The sequence below is a fragment of the Oncorhynchus tshawytscha genome, linkage group LG12, assembly GCF_018296145.1.
Source record: "Oncorhynchus tshawytscha isolate Ot180627B linkage group LG12, Otsh_v2.0, whole genome shotgun sequence".
Taxonomy (NCBI): Eukaryota; Metazoa; Chordata; class Actinopteri; order Salmoniformes; family Salmonidae; genus Oncorhynchus; species Oncorhynchus tshawytscha.
The window spans coordinates 61,147,276-61,160,245 of NC_056440.1; the positions used below are offsets into that span (position 1 = coordinate 61,147,276).

A 12,970-nucleotide genomic window follows, 5' to 3' on the forward strand; every position below is an offset into this window, starting at 1 on the left:
CATGGATTGTGGATGTGTGCCATTTAGAGGGTGAATGGGCAAGACAAAATATTTAAATGCCCTTGAATGGGGTATGGTAGTAGCTGTCCTGCGCACCGGTTTGAGTGTGTCAAGAACTGCAACTCTGGGTTTTTCACGCTCAACAGTTTCCCGTGTGTATCAAGAATGGTCCACCACCCAAACGACATCCATCCAACTTGACACAACTGTGAGAAGCATTGGAGTCAACATGGGCCAGCATCCCTGTGGAATGCTTTCAACATCTTAAGGCTGTTCTGAGGGCCAAAGGGGGTGCAACTCAACATCAGGAAGTCGTTCCTAATGTTTTGTACACTGCATATGCCAAAGGGACATGCAAACAGACTGACTTTTATAAATATTAAAATGTATTTCTTAAAAGTGATGCTACGGTCTGTGTTTTTGTGGAGCTTGAGTTATGGATGATTTTTGGAAAAGGGGAACAAACGACTCAGTCTGCTGCCATGTGGTTCACCACAGCTCTACTACTGTCCTTTAGTTCAGTGTTTTTTCCAGCCCTCTGGAAAACTTCAGTTATCACATGCTAATTTTTCTGTGAACTGCTGATTGATCTCAATAAGGTTAATGTATTCAATTATGTAAACTATATATCCACAGTATTTGTCCATACGCTCACATTTTCTGTAATGGGGCTGGACCTCTATCAAATTATACAATATTCATTAACCTGAAAAACCAATCCCACCCAGACATTCTTCTCTGTATTGCTTTGGAAAATGTGCAACAGCCCCAACTAAATGCCATGCAATCTCAGCAATGGCAAATGTCAACATGGTCTTTGGAGGGTTACTCGAGGTCATGTCAGCTTTACCAACAGTTTGGGATCACTTGATGGGCTTATTGGGGCAGCAGCAGTGAATTAAACACATGCAAAGGATATCCTGGGCCAATACTCAATGAAGCCACTGAACTCCAGTATATTTTGTTCTGGGGAATGACAGCTGGCAAACATGACAGCCAACTAACTTCACAAAATGCCCCATGGGAGATTTGATGGTGATCTAATTTGTGTAGTTTTAACAATAAAACTTCTTAACCAGTTTGCAGTATATTTTAATTCATTACAGCAATAAATGCACATTTATTTTGAAAGCTTTATTTTATACACATCTACATATTTACAAAAGGGATTCAGAGTTAATCTTTCAAACGTCACTCACACTTCAAGAGTACAATCTCCATGTGACAGGGAATGTAGACCCAAACATTAACACACAATGATTCACTACCATACGCTTACATGTACATACTAACATGCACAAAAGGCAAACACGCAGTCCAAACCATCTCACCAACATACAAATTTAACAAGAAGCACACAAAGTATACCACGGTTGTGCGACACATCTCACACAAATTCACACCAACACTTGCACAGTAAAAAAAGACACTCAAACACATCCACCAATACTCGAAGTTGGAGATCAGTCGGAGTCATCCTTGTCTCCATCGTCATCATCCAATTCTTGCATCACCTCGCTCTGGTACCGGTCCCAGGATCTCCGACTGTACGAGTGCTCCTCTTCCCAGTACCCTTCAGCATGAGAACAGCAAAATTAGGTTCCGGAGAGAAACTAGTAACACAACTATCCTTAATACGGGAGCTTTGATAATCATTGCGTGAAGCTTTTGTGAAGTTTGTACAATGAAAAAAAGAAAAAGTACTAGCCTACCTCCATAGCGCTCCTCTCTGTCGCTGCCATCCTCACCGTCTTCATCTGGGTAGTCATTCCTCCAGTTCCCCTCTTCATTCTCATCATCCTCGTCCTCATACACTTCTTCCTCATTCACCACCAAGTCAGGCACCTGGAAAACCAAGACATCGAGTTTATCCCTCCTGCACCATTTTATGTTATTCAGATACTAACCTCATCCCAGGCTCAATTGCTACCGCATATAGAGCCTGGAAACACAGTGCAACAAAGTGGGCCTTCCATTTGAAAGTGGCATGGGTTAAAATCGAGGCGAGAGAGAGCCTGCTAAATCTCTATTAGAATTTGTAAAAAGTTATAACCGCAACCATAGTTTTGGGAAGCCCAATTGAGTCTGGGCAGTTTGAAAACTTTCCCATTTCCCTTCCTTGTTTAGGCTAAAATCACTTTTACTGCTTGCGCTTTGAAATCCCTCAGAACCTCCCCTCTACACTGGTAGATGGTGACAGATCAGCTAAAAGCTCTGATGAAGGCCGCGAGGCCAATACGCTTATTAAATATCAGTGATACTACCAAGAGCGGTGTGCGGTTTCCTTCATCTTGTTCAACTGTTGCCATGCACCTGCAAAGACATTGCTCAGATGTGCGAGTGCCTTTTGAATTTTGACAGATCAGCTAATGAAATCCAGCTGGACTTCTTCCCAATCCTGCCATAGGCTCCATTCAATTCTCTTTCTGAGGCACTGTGAAACCAGACAGTTTGAAAGAGAAAGAGTCGGCTGGAAGACAAGATTAGTCAGATACCACAGCGGTTCACCAAACCAATTAGGAGGGTACAATTGAGATTGGTCTATGTGTTAGGCCAAGTTATCTGCATGGCTGTGAATGGTCATACTTGTATCATGAATGTGCATTGCATTTGAGTATTGTGTTCTGATCCTTACCAACTCTCCCTCGTCTGAGTAGGGCCTGACGGACAGGATGTCCTGGATCCAGCCTGCTGTGACTGTTTCCTGGTAGTAAAGGTCATACACGTAGTCGTCCTCCCGTTCACGATGCTCAACACCCACACCCTCTCCAGACACACTCAGCTTCTCACGGATCATCTTCATCGAGTTACACAGGATAGTCTCTGGGTCAGGGGTCAGCAACTGGGAAACAGAATGCAGTCACACAATAAGCATCATATTCAAGCCATCCAAATATTAGGCCTGTATGTCAGTGGCAGGTAGGCTACAATCTGGATCAACTGAATTCATCATATGGGAACTTTTGGCACTGATACGTTTACATAGGATATCCTGGTTTTAAGAACGTTTCCCCAGCTCTAGCTAAACATTAGGGAGCCCGGCTCACACTTACCTTGCTAGAAGCTTTGTCCTGGTCCCCATCTTCCTGGATAATGTCAAACACCTGAACTTCACCCAGGCTCCAGGCATTTTTGCCTGGCTCCTCCTCTGTGGGCTCTGGCTGCGTTGAGGGGGGCTGTTCTGCTGGCAGCCCTGCTCGATGGCTGGAGAGGATCCTGTATCGCTCCTCCCGCCTGGTGCTCCACTTAGCGCTCCGTAGATCTCCCACAATCCTCTGGGAGCTGCCTGCGGAGGGGCGCAGGGCGTGGGCCATGCGGGGGCGGGTCAGTGCTTCACGAACATGTGTCTGGACCGGGGCATCCTGAGAATAGTGACAAAGTTGGGAAACAGTTATCCTAACAAAGAGGGTTGCGAGACTAATGTAATGCACTGCCAGTCTTATTAAAGATTCACTAAATTAACTTAGCTAACAGAACTGTTTGAGTGCTAAGAACACATTAAGATTGAAAATAAAACAATGTAGAAGAAGTAGGTCATAGAAACTAGCTACCTAGCTATGACTGTCTGACTTTCAGGACCATGACCACACAAGTCATCTGCGAACAAGTTATTTTCTACCCAAACAACAGGTGTTGCGAAGGATTATGTCCTCATAGCTAGATAGCTATACAAATTAATATTGTCCCATGGTCTTGAAATGGCATGAATACAAAAAAGGCAGGTACACCAGATAATGGTGCTGTGAAGTTAACGTTATCTAGAACGTAGGCTGGCTGGCTAGCTAGCTTGCTAACGATAGCTATCTGTGTTGTTAGCCAGCTAACGTTGGCTAGCTTGCTAATCAACACAAAGCGAGCTAGCCAGTTTGCTAAGTAAGGATGACTTGAGCTGGAGAGAAAATCTCATTTAGATAGCTAACTAGTCATAAACATAACGTTCGTTAACCAGCTGATAAGCTAACCATAGTTAGTTAGCTAAACAGCAGACTCTATTGTCTTGCGCAGCACCAGCAGACTGTGTCCAGCGCCCACGAGACACCGTGGTTTGACAGCGGCCCATACCTGTGATGCTACGGTCGCCACGAGTTTGAAGACCGAATTCTCAACCTCTGTATCATCCGGCTCAGGCACAGATTCCCCAGCGGTCTGGGATGTGGTCTCTGGTCGAATACGTTTACAGGCAAGTAGCAAAGCATCGGCAGGGTCAGTTCCTCTCTTTCTTTTCACCCGGAGAATAGTGGTGCTTGGATCCATGGCTACTCCTCCAGCTACCGTAACTAGCTAGCTATAGTCGCACTTGTGAAAGAGGAAGCAGGGTTCTTCTTATTTTTCCACTATTGTATCTTCTTCTATGAGGTTGAACGGCGGTTGGCATCCAATAAATGTTGCATTACCGCCACCTACAAAACTGGAGTATAATTTTTCTATCTTTACTTTTACTCAAGTATGACTTTTGGGTGACTTACTTTTTTCACCACTGATTCAATCTGTTTGTCAGCTCCAGGTAGGCTACACAAGTGGCACAAATTGATTTGCAATGACTCCAGCAACATATTTATTATATAACATGGTATGCTACAGTAGGCTGTAAGTCTTTGCTAGGTAAAGCCTCTCCCTATCTCAGCTCACTGGTCACCATAGCAGCACCCACCTGTAGCAAGCACTCCAGCAGGTGTATTTCACTGGTCACCCCCAACGCCAATTCCTCCTTCGGCTGCCTTTCCTTCCAGTTCTCTGCTGCCAGTGACTGGAATGAACTTCAACAATCACTGAAGCTGGAGACTCATATTTCCCTCACTAGCATTAAGCACCAGCTGTCAGAGCAGCGCACATTTCACTGCACCTGTACATAACCCATCTGTAAATAGCCCATCCAACTACCTCATCCCCATACTGTTATTTATTTGATTTATTTTGCTCCTTTGCACCCCAGTATCTCTACTTGCACACTCATCTTCTGCACATATATCACTCCAGTGTTTAATTGCTATATTGTAATTATTTTGCCACTATGGCCTATTTATTGCCTTACCTCCCTCATCCTACCTCATTTGCACACACTGTATATAGACTTTTTCTTGTATTATTCACTGTATGTTTGTTTATTCCATGTGTAACTCTGTGTTGTTGTTTCTGTCGCACTGCTTTGCTTTATCTTAGCCGGTCGCAGTTGTAAATGAGAACTTGTTCTCAACTAGCCTACCTAGTTAAATAAAGGTGAAATAAAAAATAATAATAAAAGAAGCACCCACTCTCTCTGGACAGAAGAAATACAGAAATGTCACTCCCACTGGGCCAAAATGTCACTCCCACTTGGCCAGAATCATCCTTTGCATGACCATCGGGGTGAGGCCCGGGCTCGGAGGTCTTCAACACACCTGCCACCACAGGTAATTCATTCTCACTCGCGTCAGGTTCCATTTCTGAGCCATCAGAGACAGCAGAATATGGTTTATACTTGGCGCCATTCTTCCTCAACACACATCTTTCCACTATACTCACCTCTTCTCCTTCTTCCTTGCTGTCCATAACCACATCTCTCCATTCACCATGCTCTTGCTACAATAAATTACATTACATTATAGTTCAAAGTGATATTCTATGTATCATTAAACCATTGGGGAAAAGGCTGAATCATAGGTTAGATAGTGTTGGTAAATTATTTTAATGAAACAATAAGAAAACATTCAATTATTCAGTTATCTGATTAACACCACAACACCATTTTATCCAGTAGATAGGCTGTGTGCTAATGGCTATTTGCTCCATGTGTCACACTTTATGTGTCATCATAAATGTCATGTTTACACCAGGGGTGAAAGTAAAGTGGTACGGTCTGGCGTCCACAAAATAAATGGTGGGGGTAAAATATGAGCCTATCACAATCATTTAAATCAAAATGTTTTAAAAAACTGTGGCCTATTATACTATGTTTTATCATTACCGCATGTCAGAGTCAGGAGCATTTTGCAAATGGACATGAAAACAGGTGGTAGGCATATGCTCCAAAATGTAATGTGTTTCGACGAAAAGAAACACTGAAATTATGCCAAGGCAGAGATGAGTGTCCGACACCGAGATACACGCAGACAACAGTGGACGCATACATTCTGGCCTAATGCCAAATGCCAAATGTCATGACACTTTTTGGTGTTTTGTGTAATAGCTGTCTCTTTCCATTCACCACTGTTTGGAGGCTGGAAATATATTGCGAGTGAGTGAACGTGCGCAAGTAGCCTAGTAAAGGAGCCCTTGTTTGACAATCAGATGAAAATATTATGACTGGTTGTGTTTATGCCATAATAAAAGGTCATACATTTTAAAAGTTACATGTCAAATCTTTAGGACTAGGCCCAGAGAGATGCTATTGAATTGAAGGGATTATATATGTAATGCTATGAATAGGCCCATACATTTTATTTCTCGGTATAAGATGTCTGTACCGGGAAGAAATTAATTAGACTTTCACATCTGGTTTAAACTCATTGTATGCATGGGTAAAATGGGACTTGGTCTGCAAACACTACTAAAGGTATGCTGGAATGTGTTGCAGGTATCAGTTGAGGTTTGTCTCCATCATCTTTTGACTGGAAGAGTCTTTCACAGAGGAGCGCTCTGGGCGGCCCTTATGTAAAAGGGCAAGAAACCACAGGAACAAGAAGACACCTGTAGGAGGGATTGAAAAGTCACAAATCACTCAGCGATCACTCATATTTAAAGCAGTCAATCATATATCTTTCCTTAGAGAGGTTGTGTGTGATAGGATACTGACCCTGGAAGCAGTTGAATATACTGAAGAGGTACAGTCCAGGGAGAGAAAGGGGGCCGTAGGTGCAGAACGCCAGCCCCCATGGTACTCCTAGCACACAGCTGAGCCCCAGGAGCGTGGCCCAGTCCTTCCACATTCTACCCTTCCCTCTCTGCCCCCAAAGTTTCACCACCACCACACCTAGCATGGCTGTGTTGAAGAGGAAGACCAGGCCCAGGTATCCACTCACTGTGACGTAGCTGACCACCACTCCAGGGCTGTCTGTAGCACTGCTTATCCAACATCTGCAGTTAGACAGGAGTCCATTTGAACCTTTGTTTGTTTTCATGGCTATATATTTATTTCAATATTAACTTTCTGTCACAAAATACCGTGAATTGAACCTCACATGTCTGTTGATGAGCCATTATTGGCCCCCTTCATGTAGAAGCTATGTCTTCCGTAGACTCCTGAGAAACCACAGGCCACCACAGTCACTGTGGGTATGCCTGGAATCAAAGACTGCTTTTAGACTATACATTGTATGGTGCAGAATATCACTCAACTGTCAAAGAAAAAGAAAAAAAGACTTATGAGTGGAACTTGTGATCTCACCCCATCCAACCAGGCTCAGTTTGAGCAGGTATTTCTTGACATAGACGTTGAAGACGCGGACTAACAGCATGTAGAGATGGAATCCTTCAATGGCCAACCAGGTGAAGGTAGACAGGAGAGCCCAGTGCAGCATCAACCCAAAGGCCAGACAGACACGTCCCTCAACCCCATCAGCCTCACGCCACACCCACCACTCGCTCAAGAGGTAGGAGAGGTGCAGAAACAGGAGCGCTCCTGTCAGATGCACATGAATACCTATTGACTGTTCAGAACTCCTCTTCCTATGGGGACAGAAAACAAGAGGCTCAGGCCCACAGAGATGTTCATATAATGTATACCATTTATGCTCTATTTCTTTGATCAGTCTGTGGACATATTAAAAGGGCTAAAGTGAGTTCTCTTGCTTCCCTCTACTTTGAATTTTATTGCTTGATATTTTTGACACATACGTTTATGAATATCTACTATTGTGTAGCTGCATGGTGGATGGTTTAACTACTTTATTTTTAAGGAAGAGAGAATGCTTACCTAAGACATGTGTACATGACAAGGCTTACTGTTGTGAAAACCACAGAGAATGATGAACCAATGTAGGAGATGTAGCCTAGGTTTGCGGCATTCACAGGGTCTACCGACAACTTTGAGTTCTGTCAGTGGGAAAATAGCACAAGGAATCAAGAGTATGTTACCAGCTAGGACTGACCATACAGAAATTATGTCATTATTAAAGTGATAGTACACCCAAATTAACGTTTTGGCATTGGTGGTACAAATCCAATGCAAGTCAATGGTACCTATTATCATTTTTCCCACTTCATGTCCAAATTATCCTAAAATATCTACTATTGATTGCACAGCACAATTAACTTACTTATAGATGATTTGGACATGAAGTGCAAAATATGATAATATCTGTATCATTGTCTTGCATTGGATTTATGCCAAAAATGCTAAAACATTAGCATTTGGAAACATGGCCAGGTTAACCAATCAAAGCATGGACTGCAGTCATACCTTGTCGAAGGACTGCTTATAGAGTAAGGAAATCATTATGACATTTTGTAATTTGGGTGAAGTATCCCTTTAAAGTGAGTGTTTTGAAGACTTCTATATCAGTCTTTGCATGTCTTACACAGCTATGCTTTGTATAGAGTCATTCAAATAATTAAAGTAATCATCTATTTAAACAACTGTAGCACGTATTTACCACAAGCACAGCAAAGAAGCTGAGATGGTTGCAGCTGCACACAAACTCTCCGTGAATGAGGGTGGTGTTACAACCCTCTGAGCTCCAATCCCCTGCAGACAGAAAAGCCACAAATGTCACAACCACACACACACACACACACACACACACACACACACACACACACACACACACACACACACACACACACACACACACACACACACACACACACACACACACAAAAAATAACATATTAACATGGTAGTCCACAGCAGTGTTTCAACCACTAAAAGATGAGTCAAGCCATAACCCTACCTTCCCCATTATTATTTTCTGAGTCCTTCCAGAAAACACAAGTCCCTCTCTCCATCTGAAACAAAGGCAATGTAAAACACACAGTGTGTAAAATGTATGGTTACTTCATTGAAGTATAGACTAGATTAATATTTGTTTTAGAGATGCACAGTCACAGTCTTATTCGTCCAATTAGTGTCTAAAGTTCAAGTAGCCTCCATTCCACAGTTTGTCCATTCACCCACCACATTTGTGTTTCTGAAGGCGATTCGGACAGGCTGGTCAAGGTCACTCACACCGTGGTCCCCCACCCTCACAGCCAGCACAGACTGCCTTAGGACCTCCCCTGATCCATAGCCTCGACCTAGACCGAGCTGTTGGCGACATTGGAGGAAAGTGCAACAGAAAGCAGTAACAGAGGAGCAAATGTCATTCAGAGAGGTCAAATGTGCCTTTTACTTTCATAAAATCCTTCCTCAAGGGAAACATCTGTATTTAACGAATCCACGATACTAAATCATATATTCATTGTTTTACTGTAGTGATAAATTGCATACCTGATATGGTAGCAGTGATACGATTTTGTCCGTTACCATTGGTTGGTTTCAGCTAAAACTAAGAATGGCCTATGAGTCAGTTACCAACCTTGAATAGAGAGCTGTTGAGTACAGCCATAGTAATGTGCACATAGTCATTGGTATGAGAGTCGTTCCTCTTGCTTCTCTGGAGGGCATGTGCAGGGAAGTGCACTCTGTGTCCAGAATCCGTGCCCGCTTCTGCCTATGGTGGAATTATTAACGGACATTTACATTTTGAGTGCAACACACCCATCGGAAATAGCAAAAATTGCAATATGCAACAGTAAAGAGATAAGGCTGTATCTGAAGTCTTTGTTGCTGCACCCCAGTATATATGACTGAACCAGAAGGTTGTGAGATCAACAGCAATGAATTCATGATCTCACCTGATTGGATGCGTTGACAGACCATCTGTAGAAGTTTGGGATGTGCAGTCTGCCCTTTTGAATGCATCTTGTAATTCTATCCTCATAACACCTACCAAAAACCCAAATCATCTTACACGATTTGACCCCTTTCTTATATTCAACTTAATCAATCTAATACATGGCTATCAAATCCCGTGTGGCTCAGTTGGTAGAGCATGGTGCTTGTAACGCCAGGGTTGTGTGTTTGTTTCCCACAGGGGACCACCAGTATATAAAAATACAAATCTGTATGCACTCACTAGTGTAAGTTGCTCTGGATGAGAGCTCTAAATAACAAAAATGTTACCCTAATGGACATTCCCATATGGACTAGCTAGATGTTTAACTGTGTAGCTAAAATGATAAACAGGTACTGACTTTCTTTGTAATATCCATGGCATGTTAAAATCCCCTTACAATGGGGGATGATAGGTGCAGGGCTTTTATTGGAGTACCTGGTCCATGGCACTTCTTGGTGAAGGCAATCTTCAAGAGCATCTTTACAGTTTGGAAGATGGTCTGGAAACGTTATCGATAAGGTTAGCCATTATGGTGCATGTATCACTCTGAAAACGACTAAAATACATACAAGGTACCAATGCTTAATTTCAAGACAACCACATCAAAACAACCAGATGAAAAACTACTGTAGGCACTCTAGCACTAAAGCCATTGTGGGTGACAAAAACTCAGTGGGGACCACATCAATCAGGGGTGGCAAACCCTGGTCCTCGATAGCCCCAATGAGTGCAAGCTTTTTTTCAGCTCAGTTGAGACACACCTGGTTGAACTAATCATGTATATTTAACAGACCTTGATTGGGTATCTTATTTGAATATGACAGCTCTCCAGGCCAGGGTTGTCCACCCCAGATATAAGTAATGCACATTAATATTTAACTGGTCAACTCATTTTCACTGATGTCCATGAATGTCCAAACATGTTTACATAACCTTGACCTATATTCATCCACACATGCCATCCATTTTAACACTTGATCAACACATAGAAACAGAACAGGAGCTTACCATTGGTACTCAGGGTTGCAGGGATGCATATAAATATGAGAATTAAATCACAGATCTTCATCACGCTCTCCCTTTTTCAGTCTGTGACCGCCGATGGGTTAATGGTCTGTCTTCTTTGTTGATCTTTGCTTGTGTGTTGCTGTTTCCTGATTTCATATCATCCCCACTAATAGAGAGGGGGTTGGACATATTTAGACATGCAGGAAGTTGATTTCTTATTCAAATTCGACATAGAGTATAAAGTAGGCTGTGTCATTTCAAAACAGGATGAATACAAGAAGGCTATTGTAAACACAGCATGTAATGAATACAGCACTTTTATTAGTGCTTGATTCAATTTGTTAACATACAACATACAATTTAAGAAAAATCATCAATAATAACACAATAAAGCTTAAAAGCATATTTCCTTTGGAGTCTATTTTTTTTTTTTTTTTTTTGGGGGTGTTTGAGGGGTTAATGTTAGGTAAATTAATATATTAAAAGAATTTCAGTTAGAATCAGAAACAAATGCTAGATGGTGGCATTTCTCTGATACGGATTTCATCGTTACAACATCTCTAAGACTCATTCTGCCATTCGCCAGAAAGTTACTAGAAAAGAGGATGTCTCTGTTTCCCAAACATAAGGAAATGGTCAAATGTGAGTGTATTTGAGAACCTACTGCTCACAGTAAGACACTTTCTGCAGAAGTGATATTATTTCAAATGTAAAAAACATGACCAGATTGCAACACACTAATCATAGTTGGTTAGACTGTGGAAAAGCAAACTAATAAGGACGAGGCTGTGTGAAAAGGTCTATCACATAAGAATGCTTTGTCTCAACATGTATTATGTGGGCTTTATCCTAAAATTCAGAAAAACCTAAGTCACAGTTTACGTTTTCTTGCACTATGTCAACAAGATCGCAAAAACTCACTTTGATGGTACATGGACTTTCTTCTTGTAAAACATTACAGTAACTCATTTGAAACAGAATATTGACAGTATCATTTATTTTAAATGTGTGTGCCTTATTATCAGTACAGTTGAGATTTCATTCTGCTTTACCAGAGCAATCATAGAGAAACCTCATGGTATGCAGGAAACTAAATCCTTTGGTTTGTCACTGGCTAATTATGCAACAGTCAGTTCAGCAACTTGAGATCGCATATTAATGAAGGTTGATAATCATAAACAACATACACTTCAATGAAATCATTCTCTCAAAGCACTTTCCCAATAAATACATTGGAATGAGAAAGAAGAAAATACATCAACACAACTTTATTTATTTTTTAAAATTGATTTAACTAGTCAAGTCAGTTAAGGATACATTCTTATTTACAATGACGGCCTACCAAAAGGCAAAAGGCCTCCTGCGCAGACGGGGGCCTGGGATTTTAAGAAGTGAATAAATATAAATATAGGACAAAACACACATCACGACATGAGAGACAACACAACACTACATAAAGAGAGACCTAAGACAACAACATAGCAAGGTGGCAACACATGACAACACAGCATGGTAGCAACACAACATGGTAGCAGCACAAAACATGGTACAAACATTATTGGGCATAGACAACAGTACAAAGGGGAAGAAGGTAGAGACAACAAGACATCACGCAAAGCAGCCACAACTGTCAGTAAGAGTGTCCATGATTGAGTCTTTGAATGAAGAGATTGAGATAAAACTGTCCAGTTTGAGTGTTTGTTGCAGCTCGATCCAGTCGCCAGCTGCAGCGAACTGAAAAGACCCAGGGATGTTTGTCCTTTGGGGACCTTTAAGACCTTTAACAGAATGTGACTGGCAGAACGGCTGTTGTATGTGGAGGATGGGGGCTGCAGTAGATATCTCAAATAGGAGGGAGTGAGGCCTAAGAGGGTTTTATAAATAAGCATCAACCAGTGGGTCTTGAGACAGGTATACAGAGATGACCAGTTTACAGAGGAGTATAGAGTGCAGTGATGTGTCCTATAAGGAACATCGGTGGCAAATCTGATGGCCGAATGGTAAAGAACATCTAGCCGCTTGAGAGAGCACCCTCACCTGCTGATCTATAAATTATGTCTCTCTAATCTAGCATGGGTAGGATGGTCATCTGAATCAGGGTTAGTTTGGCA

At 42.0% G+C, this 12,970-nt stretch overlaps 2 protein-coding genes across 2 annotated transcripts; both read right to left on the bottom strand.

Annotated features, from left to right (window-relative positions):
* Nucleotides 1–1,119: 1,119 nt before the first annotated feature.
* slc7a6os (solute carrier family 7 member 6 opposite strand) lies at nucleotides 1,120–4,319 on the bottom strand. The gene is made up of 5 exons (XM_024439980.2): nucleotides 4,063–4,319; nucleotides 3,054–3,362; nucleotides 2,636–2,842; nucleotides 1,713–1,845; nucleotides 1,120–1,573 (listed from the first exon to the last, which is right to left on the bottom strand). Exons 1-5 carry the CDS (start codon nucleotides 4,252–4,254, stop codon nucleotides 1,464–1,466), a joined length of 951 nt encoding a protein of 316 aa, XP_024295748.1. The 5' UTR covers nucleotides 4,255–4,319; the 3' UTR covers nucleotides 1,120–1,463.
* A 1,327-nt stretch (nucleotides 4,320–5,646) lies between these two features.
* Nucleotides 5,647–11,006, bottom strand: LOC112263566 (adhesion G protein-coupled receptor G3). Its single transcript, XM_024439979.1, has 12 exons — nucleotides 10,860–11,006; nucleotides 10,287–10,350; nucleotides 9,811–9,901; nucleotides 9,492–9,626; nucleotides 9,092–9,220; nucleotides 8,868–8,922; nucleotides 8,571–8,662; nucleotides 7,892–8,010; nucleotides 7,364–7,644; nucleotides 7,158–7,257; nucleotides 6,773–7,053; nucleotides 5,647–6,666 (listed from the first exon to the last, which is right to left on the bottom strand). Exons 1-12 carry the CDS (start codon nucleotides 10,918–10,920, stop codon nucleotides 6,557–6,559), a joined length of 1,518 nt encoding a protein of 505 aa, XP_024295747.1. The 5' UTR covers nucleotides 10,921–11,006; the 3' UTR covers nucleotides 5,647–6,556.
* Nucleotides 11,007–12,970: the final 1,964 nt, after the last annotated feature.

Coding starts and splice junctions, on each gene's coding strand:
- slc7a6os (XM_024439980.2), bottom strand. CDS start 4,254: ATGGATCCAAGCACCACTATTCTCCGGGTGAAAAGAAAGAGAGGAACT. Junction 3,363..4,062: donor TGGCGACCGTAGCATCACAG/GTATGGGCCGCT, acceptor CACTATTCTCAG/GATGCCCCGGTCCAGACACA. Junction 1,846..2,635: donor ACTCAGACGAGGGAGAGTTG/GTAAGGATCAGA, acceptor TTGGTTTTCCAG/GTGCCTGACTTGGTGGTGAA.
- LOC112263566 (XM_024439979.1), bottom strand. CDS start 10,920: ATGAAGATCTGTGATTTAATTCTCATATTTATATGCATCCCTGCAACC. Junction 8,923..9,091: donor CCTTCAGAAACACAAATGTG/GTGGGTGAATGG, acceptor CCTTTGTTTCAG/ATGGAGAGAGGGACTTGTGT. Junction 7,054..7,157: donor AATGGCTCATCAACAGACAT/GTGAGGTTCAAT, acceptor GTCTAACTGCAG/ATGTTGGATAAGCAGTGCTA.